The 17,627-nt window shown below is 43.2% G+C and overlaps 2 protein-coding genes across 2 annotated transcripts in view; both read left to right on the forward strand.

Annotated features, from left to right (window-relative positions):
- Positions 1 to 17,627, forward strand: part of LOC143766432 (uncharacterized) — an 805,019-nt gene that overhangs the window by 241,578 nt on the left and 545,814 nt on the right. The gene's annotated exons all lie outside the window — the stretch shown is intronic.
- LOC143766447 (uncharacterized) overlaps positions 1 to 17,627 on the forward strand; it is a 36,889-nt gene that overhangs the window by 16,106 nt on the left and 3,156 nt on the right. The window contains exons 2-6 of the mRNA XM_077254145.1: positions 6,594 to 6,742; positions 6,872 to 7,051; positions 7,135 to 7,258; positions 7,342 to 7,439; positions 7,638 to 7,728. Of these exons, the coding sequence (XP_077110260.1) occupies positions 6,665 to 6,742; positions 6,872 to 7,051; positions 7,135 to 7,258; positions 7,342 to 7,439; positions 7,638 to 7,728 (571 nt within the window). The 5' untranslated portion in view covers positions 6,594 to 6,664. The remainder of the gene's footprint in view (positions 1 to 6,593; positions 6,743 to 6,871; positions 7,052 to 7,134; positions 7,259 to 7,341; positions 7,440 to 7,637; positions 7,729 to 17,627) is intronic.

Raw genomic sequence — 17,627 nt, forward strand, 5'->3', positions numbered from 1 at the left:
AGTCAAATGGCGCTCCTTCCCTTCCGAGCCTTGCCGTGCGCCCAAACAGTGGTTTACCCCCACATATGAGGTATCGGCGTACTCAGGAGAAACTGCCCAACACATTTTAGGATCCATTTTATCCTGTTGCCCATGTGAAAATGAAAAAATTGAGGCTAAAAAAATTTTATGGGAAAAAAAAAGTACTTTTTCATTTTTACGGATCAATTTGTGAAACACCTGTGAGTTCAAAGTGCTCAATATGCATCTAGATAAGCTCCTTGGGGGAGTCTAGTTTCCAAAATGGGGTCACTTGTGGGGGATCTCCAATGTCTAGGCACACAGGGGCTCTCCAAACGCGACATGGTGTCCGCTAAAGATTGGAGCCAATTTTTCATTCAAAAAGTCAAATGGCGCTCCTTCCCTTCCGAGCCCTGTCGTGCGCCCAAACAGTGGTCCCCTCTATCATATGGAGTATTGGCGTACTCAGGACAAATTGTACAATAACTTTTGGGGTCCAGTTTCTCTTTTTACCCTTGGGAAAATAAAAAAATTGTTGCTAAAAGATAATTTTTGTGACTAAAAAGTTAAATGTTCATTTTTTCCCTCCATGTTGCTTCTGCTGCTGTGAAGCACCTGAAGGGTTAATAAACTTCTTGAATGTGGTTTTTAGCACCTTGAGGGGTGCAGTTTTTAGAATGGTGTCACTTTTGGGTATCTTCAGCCATATAGATCACTCAAACTGACTTCAAATGTGAGGTGGTCTCTAAAAAAAATGGTTTTGTAAATTTCGTTGTAAAAATGAGAAATCGCTGGTCAAATTTTAACCCTTATAACTTCCTAGCAAAAAAAAATGTTGTTTCCAAAATTGTGCTGATGTAAAGTAGAGATGTGGGTAATGTTATTTATTAACTATTTTGTGTCACATAACTCTCTCGTTTAACAGAACAAAAATTCAAAATTTGAAAAATGCGAAATTCCATTTTTTTCACAAATGCAAAAGTTATCGACCTAAATTTACCACTAGCATGAAGCACAATATGTCACGAAAAAACAATCTCAGAACCGCTAGGATCCATTGAAGCGTTCCTGAGTTATTACCTCATAAATTGACACTGGTCAGAATTGCAAAAAATGTCCAGGTCATTAAGGTCAAAATAAGCTGGGTCATGAAGGGGTTAAAAAAAAAATGACACTCACCTCTTAGGCCCCCAGCACTTGCTATATTCACCTGCCCTGCGTTCCACCGTCGGCGCCGCTGTGTCTTCCCCGTCCTCTACACTGATGTTCAGGCAGAGGGCGGCGCGCACACTAATCGAGTCACCGCACCCTCTGACCTGAGCGTCACTGCAGAGGATGGGGAAGACTCAGCGGCGGTGGAACGGGGAACAGGTGAATATTGCGCACTGTGTTATACTCACCTGCTCCTGACGTGGTGTCCCTGCTTCTCCGGGCGCTGACAGCTTCTTCCTGAATTGAGCGGTCACATGGTACCACTCATTACAGTAATGAATATGCGGCTCCACCCGTATGGGAGTGTAGTCGGGTCCATATTCATTATTGTAATGAGCGGTACCATGTGACCGCTCAATACAGGAAGACGCTGCCGGCGCCGGAGAACCAGAGACACCACGCAAGGAGCCGGTTGAGTATTATTACACAGATTCCGCTCCCCCTCCCCTGCAGACCCCTGGGTATGACTCGAGTATAAGCTGAGAGGGGCAATTTCAGCCTAAAAAAAGGGCTGAAATTCTCAGCTTATACTCGAGTATATAAGGTAATTGCCCTTCTTACTACTTTGTTTAGCCATATTGGATTTTTCCTATTTCTTGTCCTTTTATTCCCAAAAGGTATAAACAGCTTACAGTGCCTATTTAGTTTGTTCACATTTTCCCATTTATTATCTGTATTCTTATTTCTGAGAACATTGTCCCAGTCCACCAGATTAAGGGCATCTCTAAACTGGTCAAACTTTGCCTTCCTAAAGTTCAGTGTGTTTGTGACTCCCTGACAATTCCCCCATTGAAAGATAAGTGAAACTATACAATATTGTGGAAGCTATTTCCTAGATGCCCGACGACCTGCAGATTTGTTATTCTGTTGGGTTTATTAGATATTTTTAAGTCTAAAAGTTCTGCTCCTCTGGTGGATTCTGAACCAATTGTGAAAGCTAATTTTTCTTTGTTATTAGCAGAAACCTGTTGCCCTTATGGATTTTGCATGTCTCTCTTTCCCAGTTAATATGGTTTGATAAAACCAAAGTAGAACTGTTTAGTAGAAACAATACTCATTGTGTTTGGAGGAGACAGAACGCTGAGTTGCATCCAAAGAACACCATACCTACTGTGAAGCATGGGGGTGGCACCATCATGGTTTGGGGCTGTTTCCCTGAAAAAGCACCAGGACAACTGATCTGTGTACATGAATGAATGAATGAATGGGGGGACATGTATCGTGAGACTGAGTGAAAACCTCCTTCCATCAGCAAGATGAAGATGAAATGTGGATGGGTCTTTCAGCATGATAATGAATGATCCCAAGCACACTGCCAGGGCAACGAAGAAGCATATGAAGGTCCTGGAGTGGCCTAGCCATTCTCCAGATCTCAATCCTATAGGAAACCTTTGGAGGGAGTTGAAAGTCCATGTTGCCAAGAGACATGCCCAAAACATCACTGCTCTAGAGGAGATCTGCATGGAGGAATAGGCCAACATACCACTAACAGTGGGTGCCAACCTTGCAAAGACTTACAGAAAATGTTTGACCACTGTCATTGCCAACAAAGGATGTATAACAAAATATTGAGATGAACTTTTGTTAATGACCAAATACTTATTTTCCACCAGAATTTTCAAAATAAATCTCGCCAAATCAGATAAGTGATTTTCTGGATTTGTCTTCTCATTTTGACTCTCACAGTTGTGGTCTACCTATGATGTCAATTACAGGCCTACTATCTTTTTAAGTGGAGAACTTGCACAATTGGTTGCTGGCTAAATACTTTTTTCCTCACTGTATGTATAGGTGGTGTGAGGTCAGTGGCCCAAAGTCATTTAACTCCTGTAGAACACTAAAGAAGAACACTATTTGACTAACTTAGATTCTCATACTCCTTGCTGAGCCCTGATAAAATAATAAAGACTATACTTGCCTCTCATGCCGGCACTGTTCCCACACATTGTTGGCATACTTCTCCCGGGGCTCCCATGCTGTTGTGAAACGTCCCCAATCAGTGCTGGCGTCGCTGTCCCCACTTTAGGACAAATCGTGAAGAACCAGACTTCCTCTTCATGTTCTAGTTGTCTGAAGGCGGAAACAGTGACGCCAGTGCTGATTGGGCGCCGGGCATCATGTGTCACAACACTGAGACCCCCGGGAAGAGTGAGTGCAGACACCGCAGACATGGGGCCAGCGGGGGAAGTGACTATAGGCTTTATTATTATAATTGGTGTGTCCTATTGGACGCTGCCTCTGGCCCGGCCTAATAGACCTTCGTACATTGCAGGCCCAGACACCATTATTAGGCATGTAAGCTTCGTAGTAACTAGGTCGCCTCATGCTATCCGGTACTTGGGGGCGGAGGGCATTCAGCCAAACTCTGTCACATCTTCTTAGATGCCATGTTTGCTTATCACAGCAGCAAGTGGCTAAATTGCCAGGGTTTTTTGTTGCAGCCGCACCTATGCTGTCCCTGCGGTGTACATTTATGTTCTGGGCCCCAAGATGTGTTTTTTTTTAAACAAATGTCAATATTAAAAAATAATGCTTCGTACAACAAGAAAAAAAAGAAAAAAAAAAGCATGAACCGCATTTCCAAAAATCATATGTTGATCTAAAGCAGCTAGGCAAAAATTTATATTACTGATCATGAGGTTTTCAGTTTAACATTCTGATCAGACTGTATGAAACCCACTGCCACTTCACGGCAAACCTCGTAGTGGGTCCTACCGCCCTAACGGAGCGGAGCCGTGCGGCGACCACCGCCACAGCGGCAATGCACCAGCAGGGTGGATGGTCTGCTGCCCCACAGCACCCATGCTGCAAGACTGAGCCCCCATGACTCCAGACCGCGCCGCCCCACCAGTACAAAGCCACGGCAACAATGGCCGCCACACAGCACCAGCACCAAAATGAAAGGAGCATTTAAACTCACCTTCCTCCAGCTCTTCAGTGAGAGCAAAAATGGACTAGACCCTTACTTTGCAGTCTCCTGCTAATTAAAATCACCTGTGCCAAATGGGAGGAGTGCTGGTCCATGAAAGAGACAAGAACATGCTTTGTACAACAAGAAAAAAAGAGCATGAACCGCACCTCCAAAAATCATACGTTGATCTTAAGCTGCCAGGCAAAAATTTATATTACTGAACATGAGGTTTTCAGTTTAACATTCTGATCAGACTGTATGAAGCCCACTGCCACTTCACGGCAAACCTCGTAGTGGGGTCTAGCCCATTTTTGCTTTCACTGAAGAGCTGGAGGAAGGTGAGTTTAAGTGCTCCTTTCATTTTGGTGCTGGTGCTGTGTGGCGGCCATTGTTGCCGTGGCTTTGTACTGGTGGGGCGGCGCGGTCTGGAGTCATGGGGGCTCAGTCTTGCAGCATGGGTGCTGTGGGGTAACAGGCCGTCCGCCCTGCTGGTGCATTGCCGCTGTGGCGGTGGTTGGCGCATGGCTCCGCTCCGTTAGGGCGGTAGGACCCACTACGAGGTTTGCCATGAAGTGGCAGTGGGCTTCATACAGTCTGATCAGAATGTTAAACTGAAAACCTCATGTTAAGTAATATAAATTTTTGCTTAGCGGCTTTAGATCAACGTATGATTTTTGGAGGTGCGGTTCATGCTCTCTTTTTTTTTTCTTGTTGTACAAAGCATTAAAAAATAATGAACTGTGTCTTATGCGTTTTGCACATTTTTTTTCTTTTTAAAGAATTGTTTATACCAATTTTCTTTTGAAACATTTTAACCCCTTCACCCCTGGGGCATTTTCTGTTTTTGCGTTTGTTTTTCGCTCTCCTTATTCCCAGAACCATAATTTTTTTATTTTTTTTTTTCCGTCAAAATGCCCATGTGAGGGCTCGTTTTTGGCGGGACGAGTTCTACTTTTGAACAACACCATTGGTTTTACCTTATACTGCACTGGAAATCAGGGGGAAAAAAAATCCAAGTATGGTGAAACTACAAAAGAAAAGTGCAATTCCAAAATTTTATTTTATTTTTTATTTTATTTTTTACCATGTTCACCAAATGCTAAAACTGACCTGCGATTATGATTCTCCATGTCATTACGAGTTTGTAGACACCAAACATGTCTAGGTTCCATTTTATTTGAATGGTAAAGAAAAAAAAAAATAAAGCGTTTGTTTACAAAAAAATTGTCATTTTCTGTAATCGTAGCATTTTCATTTTTCCTGATCTGGAGCTGAGTGAGGGCTTATTTTTTGCACGCCGAGCTGACATTTTTATTGATACCATTTTGGGGTACATACAATCTTTTGATCTCCCTTTTTTAATTCTTAATGCAATGTTGCGGCGACCAAAAAACGTAATTCTGTTTTTTTACTTTTTTCTCGTTACGCCGTTTACCGATCAGATTAATTCCTTTTATATATTGATTGGCGATGATACCAAACAGGTGTATTTTTTTTTCCCACTCTGTGTAGCAGAAATGGGTGGCGCTCATAGCTATCCGGCAAAGACAACCACAGGGGTCTCCTGCAGACCCTGGGTTGCAATGCCAACCCATCGGCGACCCACAGTCATGTGACACAGGCATTGTTGGGCGAGATTAGTGATGCGCTTCTGGTGCGATCAGAGATTGACAGCGGCATTTAAGGTTAAGTGTGGATCACAATTCCACCATAGGGGCACATGTTGGCTGTTGAAATCAGATGACATCTGCTGGAAAAGATATGGGCTCAGTGCTGGAGCCCACATAAAACGGGAAGACCCAGCATGTATGGCACATGTCATGAAGGGGTTAATACTTGTTTTTTCTGTTGTTTTTCTTGTAATATAGGAAAGCCTAAGGCCAGAAATAAACCCCATAAAACACTGTACATGGAGACTTTGGTATCAAATAATTTCTGTCTGCGGTGTTTGTGGAAACAAAAATTATTTTCTAAAAGCCTCAAACTTCTGTGTGTGAATCAGACCTGAGATCTAACGTGATAGAAGATTACAGTGCGGGGAAGACGGGAAACCTCCATATAGACGGCCGGTGGGGATGGAGTCAGTGACCGACTCTGGACAAATATGTTTCTAGAGCCGCAGTAGAAGATGAAGATGTCGTCCTCATCATGAAGTCGTTATTTCTCCTGTCACGTGTAATGAATATCTCCTGCAGTATTACTAATGCCGATTCCAGGGTCGGTAAATGAGACGAGAATTAGCGTTATGGAAGATGAGTCTATGAGGAACGTATTCAGCTGCCGACTCCGAGGGAGAAACTGCTTGTTGTCTGTGGCCTAAATATATAGGTTTTATTAGTAGATGTAAAGAAGAAAACTAAATACTGTAAAATAATAAATCTCCTCATATGTTTCCCTTATTATCTCCAGTAATTGTATTATTACACAGGATTCTTATGATGTTACATCGGCTTATCTTCTTCTTATTCAGATCTCTACAATATCGGATCCTCTCAGTGAAAATATTCTATATTTGAGAATTTTCCTGATATTCCCATCAAGATGGATATGGACAGAGACAAGATGGTGGAGACGATATTACACCTCACCCTAGAGATCATCTTCCAACTTACTGGAGAGGTGAGAGATTCTGATGACGTCACATTACATCATTCTTATCTATGGGAATAACAGATGGACAGAACTGGAGAGGTGAGGACTCTGGAAATGTCTATAGTGAGATTTATTAATGTGTCTCTCCATAACCAGGATTACACGGTAGTGAAGAAGACCTCTAGTGATCGCTGTCAGGACCCTGTGTCTGAGGGATTGGGAAGACCCCTGAGCCCAATCACGGGTCCTCCACCTCACCCCCTGGTAAATGAGGACATCAATGGCCAGAAGATCTTAGAACTCACCTACAAAATGATTGAGCTGCTGACTGGAGAGGTGAACCTGCTGGGAATGCTGGGACATTATATGCTAAAGCTTTGAAGGGATTAGGGGGATGACGGTATCATTGTGTGTGTCAGGCTCCTATAAGGTGTCAGGATGTCGCCGTCTATTTCTCCATGGAGGAGTGGGAGTATTTAGAAGGACACAAACATGTGTACAAGGACGTCATGATGGAGGTTCCCCAGCCCCTCACATCACCAGGTAATAGACAGGACTAAATACACACGGCCTATAATTATCTGTATGTAAAGAATGAATTCCGTCCCTGTATGTGTTTCCTCCAGATCTAGCCAGTAAGAGGACAACACCAGAGAGATGTCCCCGTCCTCTTCTTCCACAGGACTGTAAACAAGAAGATCCCAATGTTCCTCAGGATCATCAGGTAGATGGAGAGAAGGTGTCATGAGATCTCCCCTATGATGTGTAGACGACTGTGAAGGTCTTGTGCTCAGTCTTGTTCTATCCACCCGTATTATATGTTTTATACTTGTATAAGGAGAACGGTGGAGATGGCAGGATTAGAGCTTATCATAGATGTGACTTCTCCATCTGTCTGTGACTTTTACAATATTTGTTTCAGGGTAAAGATCTGACCCATATTAATACTACAAAGACATCTGTGAGTAGGGATGAACGGCGTAAAGAGGAGATTCCTGCAGATAACTGCCCAGGTGAGTAGTAACTAATAAATGCAGAGAGGTCACAGATTCTTCTCAGTCACTGACTATGGCTGCTTTATCGATAATGTATTCCATATCACAATTAAGTGATCACCATTTTGCCTCTGGACCACAACATTCTCATCCACCCAAAACTGTTCAAATCACTTTGGGCATTGTAAGACCTTTTCTATAGAACTTACAACCCGGAGGATCCACCTACCCCCTGAGATTAGAAGATGCAGATCGTTACGTGCCCAGATCTGTAAACTACAAAGCCAAATGACAGCATACATAGAATGTGTTGACAAGTTAGAAAATCACTTGAAGAAAAATATTATGATGGGCCTCCTAGAGAAAACGGAGGGTAATGATACTGTTGGCTTCCTAGAACCCTGATATCTTATTGGATGAATCTACCTTCTCTCCCTTCTGTGCTGCTGAATGTGATCATATGGTCCTTACAAGACCAGGTCCAGTCATTCTGACTACACTTCAGTATTATGATCGACAGCATTGAATGTGCAGTGAGGCCAAGTGTGAATTTCTGTACAATAACAACAAAGTTTCCGTTTATCCTGACTTTTCAATTTCTTTTCAAACGTATTTACTTTACACAGGATTGTGATAAACTGGAAAAAAATTTACACCTGTACCAAGATACATCTCTAAGCTGTGCGTGACTGATGGATGTAATATAAGTTAATTCACTTGTGCTAGAGATGTGTTGGCATGGCTCAAGCCCTGGTTTCATGGATTTATTACACGTAATAAATTACATTATGTCTTCGATCATAAGGATTTCAGATTACTGCACAATCTCTCCTGAAATGAGGAGCACTAATACTTTCTCTACTGTTCTGGTCAGGACTCATAGTAGCTCCAATGGTCCACCATAAATGAGTGCAACTCCGGATTACTGTTGAAGTTTTAACCTCATAGATACGTTGTTGTTGGGATGTAACATTTTTTTTTATTCTATACCTTTGTTACAGGTTCATTCTGTATGATAGTTTGATTGTGGTGTGATTGGCCTGCCTCAGTTATGTTAGTCTGCAACTCTCTTTTAGTATTTAAAAAAAATGGTCTCCATTCTTCCAAATGCCTGAGACCTAAATTTAGGACACCTCAGCTCTACAATCAAAGTTCGCTTTGAATGTCTAAGGCTGGTTTCACACTTGCATCTCGTAGCGCTGCGGATGGCAGCGTACTTCCTTCCTCCGTGAAGCCCCGCCTACTGCCGGCTGCATCCAGCGTTTCCCTGCGTACCTACCTTTAATATTGGGTATGCAGGGTCATGCGTTGGATGCGGATTTATCTGCATGCGGCGATTTGAGGTGTGCGGCGACCGAACGGGAACGCAAAATCGCCGCATGTGGATACATCCGCATCCAACACATGACCCTGTGTACCCAATATTAAAGATAGGTACACAGGGAAATGCTGGACGCAGCTGGCAGTAGGCGGAGCTTCACAGAGGAAGGAAGTACGCTGCTACGAGACGAAAGTGTGAAACCAGCCTAATATTTCTCCTTGAAACTCATCTGATAGAAAATATTGGCCCCTACGATAATTTAATTCCCAAGAGTCACAAAGCCACATACTCTAATTACCTTCATAGAATGGTGGAGTTGGAAGGCACCTCGGGGTCCAGCCCCCTGCTCAAAGCTGGATTCACTAAATCATCCCAGACAGATGTCTGTCCAGCCTCTGTTTGAAGACTTCCATTCATGAAGAACTCGCCACCTCTCGTGGCAGCCTGTTCCACTCATTCATCACCCTAACTGTCAAAAAGTTTTTTCTAATATCTAATCTGTGTCTCCTCCCATTCAGTTTCATCGCATTGCTTCTAGTCTTTCCTTGTGCAAATGAGAATAAAGATGATCCTCCTACAATGTGACAGCCCTTGAGATATTTGTAGACAGCTATTAAGTCTTCTCTCAGTCTTCTTTTTTGCAAGCTAAACATTCCTAAATACTGTAATCGTTCCTCATAGGACATGATTTGCAGACCGGTCACCATTCTGGTTGCTCTTTTCTGAACTTGCTCCAGTTTGTTGATGTGTTTTTTAAAATGTGGTGCCCAAAACTGGACACAGTATTCCAGATGTGGTCTGACCAAAGAGGAGTAGAGGCTAATAATGACTTCACGTGATCTAGACTGTATGCTTCTGTTAATACATCCCAGAATTGCATTTGCCTTTTTTGTTGCTGCATCACACTGTTGACTCATGTTCTTTTTTAATCAGATAGATTTTTATTAGAAATGACAGAATATTACAAGTAATTCTCATTACATTATTTTAACTCAAGTAACATTTTAAAAGTGAATCCCCCCCACCCCCTATAAAAAGTATATATAAAAACCTCAGGCTATTAGGTGCTTGTACCCTCCCTGACTCCTCCCCCAAACCTTTGAGATGTTGGCACTGTGCCGCTAAGAAATATAGTCAGGGATTAGGGAGCGCCAAACCTCCCTCCGTTTTGGGCCTCTGAAGTGTTTCCTGTTTGAACCTGGAACTCTTTCCCTCCCATATTAATTCGCCAAACAGAGATTTAATCCTGCAAAATCTACACTGTGGAATCCAGATGGGGGAATTATGTAGCACGTAGAGTAGTTGTGGCATTACAATCATCTTTAAAAGATTCACCCTACCAACTACCGACAAGTGTAATTTATTCCACGCCGAAATTTTAATACGAATTTTTTGCAATAGCGGGCTTAAATTCAAGTCCTCAAAGCTAGTTAATGGAAGAGCAATCTGAATCCCCAAATATTTGAATTCATGAACCACCTTCAATTTTGAAGAAATTTCCCTCTCTCCTCTACCTACATTGACCCCATCGTCAACAAAATACATGATTTGTCCCAATTTATCATGAGTCCCGAAAACTTTCCAAATTCCTGAATTATAGCCACCGCGTTGCTCAGGGTCCCCTCCGAATCCTCCAAGAATAGCCGGATAGTATCCGCATATAAGGCCTTCCTCCTTCATACTGTAAATAAAGCCCCACACCTCTTGTGCTCCTCTTCTTTTAGCAGCCAACGGCTCTACAGCCAAAGCGCAAAGCAACAGGGACAACGGACACCCCTGTCTAGTACCTCTAAACAGTGAAAAGCTCTCTGACAATTTATTATTAACTCTAATTTTTGCTGTTGGGGTGGAGTACAGCAACTTCATCCAAGAGATAAATTTGGGCGAAACCCCAGGCGTTCCAGCACCGACCTCAAGTAATTCCCCTCTACACAGTCAAAGGCTTTGTGGGCATCTAAAGATACCACTATTCTCTTACCAGCATTATCAGCAGGAATTTGCATATTTAAATATAGCCTCCTTAAGTTGATTGCTGTAGATTTATTGGGCATAAAGCCAGATTTGTCTGGATGGATCAAATTATCAATCACTTGGGTCGGTCTGTTCGCCAAGGCTTTTGCCAAAATGTTTATGTCTGCCGTTAGGAGTGAAATTGGTCTATAAGACTCTGGCAGCTGTGGGTCTTTGTCAGCTTTAGGGATGACCACAACAAAGGCATCTCTCATTGATGGAGGCAGCACTCCCCTTTCCAACGACTCATTAAATACCCGATCCAATTTAGTCATTAATTCTGCGTTAAGAATTTTGTAAACCTCTGCCGGAATGCTGTCTGTCCCCGGAGCCTTGCCCCCGCCACGTCTACCAGAGCCGCCTTCAATTCTTCCTCCACAAGCGGTTTATCCATCCACTCACAATTCTCTTTACTTAGTCTAAGCAAATTGACGTCTTCCAAATATCTATTTAACTCCTCTTTTTCTTTTTGCACCGTAGAGGAATATGATTCACTATAAAATTTCCGGAAGACTTCTAAAATTTGTTCCCCCTGAGTAACCACTTTTCCCTCCTCTGATTTTATGGAATATACATGAGAAGAATCCCGCTGCGCAGAGGCCACTACTGAGAGCAAATGTCCCACCTTTTCCCACTCCGAGTAAAATGTTTCCTTTTGAAATACTCTCAACTAGGGTTGAGCGAAACGGATCGGACAAATTCAAAAGTCGCCGACTTTTGGCAAAGTCAGGTTTCATGAAACCCGATCCGATCCCAGTGTGCGATCGGCCATGCGGTACGCGATCTTCGTGCCAAAGTCGCGTTTCGTATGATGCTTTTAGCGCCATTTTTTCAGCCAATGAAGGAGCGTGGGCAGAGTGATGACATAGGTCTTAGGGGCGTGCACGCCTATCGCCATCTTTTCGCTTGTGTGCTGTAGGGATTCGCAATGTGTAACACCAGATTTTCTGTGCTGGGACGGAGGGGAGAGAGAGAGAGAGAGAGAGAGAATGATTTTTCCCATTGACTTGCATTGGGTTTCGTGTTCCGGTCGACCCCGACTTTTCGCGGTAATCGGGCGATTTCACTCGACTCGACTTTTGAGATAGTCGGGTTTCGCGAAACCCGACTCGACCCTAAAAAAGTAAAAGTCGCTCAACCCTACTCTCAACCTTTCTGCTTTGCGCATATGTAGTTGATTGACCTCTGCCTGCGCCGCCTTCATTCAGTTTTGCGTGTCCCATGTACATTGAGTGCTTAATGCTTCCTCCGCTGCCTTCAATTCCTCCATCACAGCCTTATCTTGGTTTTATGCCTTGAAATGTCCTGAAATAGGATTCCTCTTAGGTATGCCTTCATAGTATCCCATACTACGTGACTCCCTGCACTCCCTTCATTTATCCTAAAAAATTCCACAAGTTCCTCCCCCACCTTTTCCATATCCAATAGCTGTAACCAGGAACGATTAATTTTCCATCCCATCCCCCCCTAATTTACCCTGGTCTGCCAATTGTAATGATACCAATACTGGGCTATGATCCGATAATACTCTAGGCCTGTACTCCACCTCTTGTATTAAGTTATTCATCCCTTCATTTCCCAAAGCTACATGTATACAAGACAGGGAGCGTACGTCACCGAATAACAAGAATAAGTATATTTATTGACATTACGTACCCGCCATAAATCTATCCGTCCTCTCTCAACAAAGCATGCCTACCCTTGTCCCAGTGGTCATTAGCTATATTGTTCACTTCACATCACCCACTATAAGGAGAGGAACCCCATCCCATCTATTTCCAGAATCTCCTGTAGCTTTTTCTTGGAGTATGCCGGAGGAATATATAATGACACAATACACATTAATCTATTAAATATCTTACATACTATAAACACATATTGACCATCTTTATCAATTATAACCTCGATCTCCTCAAACGGGACACTTGTATGTACCAGTATTGACACTCCTCTGGCGTAAGTTGAGTATGTCGAGTGATACGCCTTTCTCACCCATCTCTTTTGCAACATAGCTACTTTTTCCTCTGCTAGGTGATTTGCCTGTAAGCATATCACTGAGGACCTCTGTTTCAGCACATATTGAAATATTGCTGTACGCTTTGTAGCATTTGCAAGACCCCTGACATTCCAACTTTAAGATATAATGGGCAGTAACATTAAAATTTTAAGGGACAATAAATTGATTCAGGCTCGCTAAGGTCTCTAAACCTTCCCCCTCCCCTACCCTCCCCCCCTTTACCAACCTATCTTTACCCTTCCCTCAATCCCAACTGAACAACCCCCTAACTTCTCACCCTTGCCCCTTCAGGAACTTTATAAACACTGAGTATAAATCAAACTTACTCTCGCTATACGAGATCTGGGAACGCTGTTTTACAGCCTCGAAATACAACCCTTTCCCTACTACCTCTCTCCCTCCCACGTAAATCAAAATTAACTGATCGTTGCGCCACCGAACACAACCATTTTAAAACCATAACAAAACATGTCATAACAAAAGTGACCAATACAGTCAAATTGAAATCAACTTAAAACTTTCCAGAAGTTAACATTTGTCCTATGGACACTTAAAGCTAACTTTAACAGGTCCGCTCCGCTCCAATATGTTTAGCATTAAGGTCCAGCCATTGTGTGGCCTCCTCCGGATTTTGAAAAAAGTGCACCGATCCATAGCCACCACCCTGAGTTTAGCCGGGTAAATCAATGAGTAACTCAGGCCCAGGTCTCGCAGTCTTCTCTTGACCTCTCCAAACTTCATCCTAAGTTTTTGAACAGTTGCAGAGTAGTCAGGGTAGTTGGAAATCCGGTTCCCATCAACGGTTAAGCCATCACAGTTCCTGGCCTTCCTCAGCAGGATATCCCGATCACAGTAATTCAGAATTTTGGCCAGGATTGCTCTCGGGGCAGACCCCGGGGGCAGAGGTCTGGTAGGGACCCAGTGTGCCCTTTCCACGGCAAATAATCTAGTGAGGCTATCGCCCCCACAGTATTTTTCAGCCACGACTTAATGTAATCAGTGGGATTACTCCCTTCCACATTTTCTGGCACACCAATTATTCTCAAATTGTTCCTGCGGGACCGATTTTCCAGATCGTCGGTTTTAAATTCCAACTCTGCGATACGCTGAATGTGCTTTTTTTCCCTTTTTAACAGTTCATTCGTCTAATCTTCCACACTCCCAACATGTTCCTCCACCACCTCAACTCTCTTCTTCACTTTGCGCATAGCTGAGTTAAGGGACACCATCTCCTCTTTCATATCATCAACTCGCAGGTTCAGAGCGGCCAGAGCAGATTTACAGTATATCACCACTGAAAATATATCTTTCAGCGTCGGTTCCTCCATATCTGTTATCTCCATAGGCACAGCCGAACCAGCCTGTGAGGTCATTTCTGCAGGAGATATAGCTCCCCTCTCATGAGCTGCATCAATTCTCTCAGGGGACTCCTGCTCCACCAAACCACTCTGTGTTCTGTCTCTTCCTTTTAACTGTTCCACCGGGTCTCCCGGTCCTCCAGACCCCTCACCTTCAGCCTCCAATAGCAGTTTACCAGCCTCCTCCGTCCTTGCGAACCACTCAAGCTTGGCTATCACCTCCAGCTTCTTGCGGTATGCAGCGCTTGCCTTTGCCACCTCCTCCGCTGACTCGGCGCATCTTGGACCTTCGCGCCTCCCGCCAGTGCCAGCTCCTTCTGTTTGTGGCGCGTCATTACCGGGCACGACTTATCTCCACCCGACCCCGCTTGTTCCACTCTGCTCGCCGGGTCCCCGGGCACTCCTGCGCATGGTATAGGCATTTGGCGGCGCCTCTGGAATGCTTAATGGCAGACAGTGCAGGGATAGAGATCCGGCACACATCTGCTCACATCGCTTGCTAGGCCACTCCCCCTGTTGACTCCTGTTCAGTCTGTGATCTATTAGTATACCCAAGTCTTTTTCACGTGTGCTGTTACTTAGCCCTATTCCTCCCATTCTGTATATGCTTTTTTATTTTTATTGCCCAGATGTAGTAATTTGCATTTTTCCCTGTTAAAAGTCATTCTGTTAGTTGCTGCCCACTGCTCCAGTTTACTTATATCTTTTTGAATCCTCTCTCTCCTCTAGTATTAGCTATGCCTCCTAGCTTTGTGTCATCAGCAAATTTAATCAGTTTACCCTCAATTCCTTCATCTAAATCATTGATAAAGATGTTGAACAATACAGGGCCCAGGACAGAGCCCTGTGGTACCCCACTTGAGACATTCCTCCAACTGGATGTGCAGCCATTTACGACCACTTTTTGGGTCCGATCAATAAGCCAGTTATGAATCCACCTAACAGTTGCTTTGTCCATTCCATACTTAGTCATTTTTTCAATAAGGATTGGGTGAGATACTTTGTCAAATGCTTTGCTGAAGTCAAGATATACTATATCTACAGCATTTCCCTGATCGACCCTGTCAGTGATTCTGTCACAGAAGGAAATTAAGTTAGTCTGATATGACTTATTAGTTACAAACCCATGCTGACTCTGTTTAATCATTCTTATCCAGGTACTTACATACATGTTGTTTTATAATTTGTTCAAAGATCTTTCCTGGTATAGACGTCAGACTCACTGGCCTATAGTTCCCTGGGTACACCTTCTTCCCGTTTTTGAAGATAGGAACAACATTTGCTCTTCTCCAGTCTTCTGGGACTTCTCCTGTTCTCCAAGAATTTTCAAAGATTATGGAGAGTGGTTAAAAAATGTCTTCTGCTATCTCCTTCAGTACTCTGGGGTGTAATTCATCTGGACCTGGAGACTTGAATTAATTTATGTTAGCTAAGTATTTCCTCACTGTCTTTCTGTTTATAGATATTCTGGATTCTTCTATTCCCTTAATAGGACACTGAAAATGAGTTGATGTTACATTTCCTTCCTGAGAGAAAACAGATGCAAAATAGGAATTTAAAAGTTTGGCCTTCTCAACATCCTTTCTTACCATTTCATCATTTCCATCCTGTACAAATCCTATAGCATCTTTCACTTTTCTTTTACTTTTGACATATCACCAAAATCCTTTTTTATTGCTTTTGACGTCCCTTGCAAGCCTTAATTCATTTTCAGCTTTAGAAAATCTGATTTGTGCCCTGCATGTTCGGCAGACAGCATTATATTCTTCTTTAGATATTGCTCCCTCTTTCCATTTGACAAACATTTCTTTCTTCCTTCTTAGCATGTGTTTAAGTTATGTGTTCATCCATCCTGGTTTCCTTAAATGCTTCCTATTCTTCCCTCTTTTCAGAATTGTTAATGATTGTGCATTGAGAATCTCATTTTTCAAGATTTCCCATCCTTCCTGGACACTTTTGTCCTTAAGGATATTCAGCCATTGGATTCCTCCGATTCTCTTTCGGAGTCCCTTTAAAATCTGCCTTTCTGAAAGCTAACCTTGATGTCTGAGTCTTCACAGGTCTTCCTCCTCTAGTTATCCAAAATTCTAAAATAGCATGGTCGATACCTCCTAGGGTCCCAGCCACTCTTACCTCCTCAACCATTCCCTCCCTGTTTATAAGAATTAGATCCAAGGTAGCAGATCCCTTCTTTTCTCTCCTACCTTTTGGAAAGTAAAATTGTCAGCAAGAGAGGATAAGAATTTGCTTGACCTGTTAGTTTTGCCTGAGAGAGATTCCCAACAAATGTCTGGATATTTGGAATCTCCTATGACAACTATGTCATTTTTTGGAGAACTTGGCCATTTGATGCATAAAGAGTTCATCCATATCTTCAGCTTGCACAGGCGGCCTGTAGTAAATGCCTACAATCGTGTCCTTTCCATTGTTCTGTCCTTGTATTCTTACTCAAACAGTTTCCACAGAACTCCCAGTCTCTGAAGCTTCAATCTCTGTGCAGATATACGCTTTTCTAACATACAATGTGACATCTCCTCGTTTATCAAGTTTGTTTCTTGCAAATAAGTTGTATCCTTCTAGCCTTGTATTCCAATCATATGTATCGTCCCACCTTAGAGAGCTTTCACTAAAATAGTCAGTTTTGCTCATCATTCTTTAACCACGCTACATGGATCTGGACTTACACAGAGAACCCTAGGCTTGGGCCATGGTGATACTTGTTCTGTGGCGTGAAATGGGAAGAATAGGTAGCCGGGTCACAACCAGCAGGACAGAGAAAATACAAAATCAGAATACACAAGAGTGGTCTGTAAATGGGTCATCTTCACAACAGGAAATTCTACAGAAGCCGGGAGCTGAGCACAGAGGACTAAACCAGAGGAGTACAAGGCTGTATCTGGCAGTTTCTGGCAATATGGTTCAACCTTTAGTAGGGTGTGATGCTTTCCAATTGGCTGAAGCAAGGAGCAGATTACTGCAGCTGGACAGCACACACACACACCCACACTGCCAGACTTGATGGTATTATACATCCCAAGCACCCTAATCTTAGTGGCCAGACAGAGCCTACACCTCCCAGAGCTTCTGGTTCTGACATCTCCTCACCAGCGCTGCCTGCAGAATGAACAAGGCCATGCATGGTGACAGAAGCAGACTACGCAGGAGCAGATCCCAGAGGAGATGGGATATACCATTTTCTCAAGCCTTAATA

This window comes from Ranitomeya variabilis, chromosome 4 (genome assembly GCF_051348905.1).
Source record: "Ranitomeya variabilis isolate aRanVar5 chromosome 4, aRanVar5.hap1, whole genome shotgun sequence".
NCBI classification, from domain to species: Eukaryota; Metazoa; Chordata; class Amphibia; order Anura; family Dendrobatidae; genus Ranitomeya; species Ranitomeya variabilis.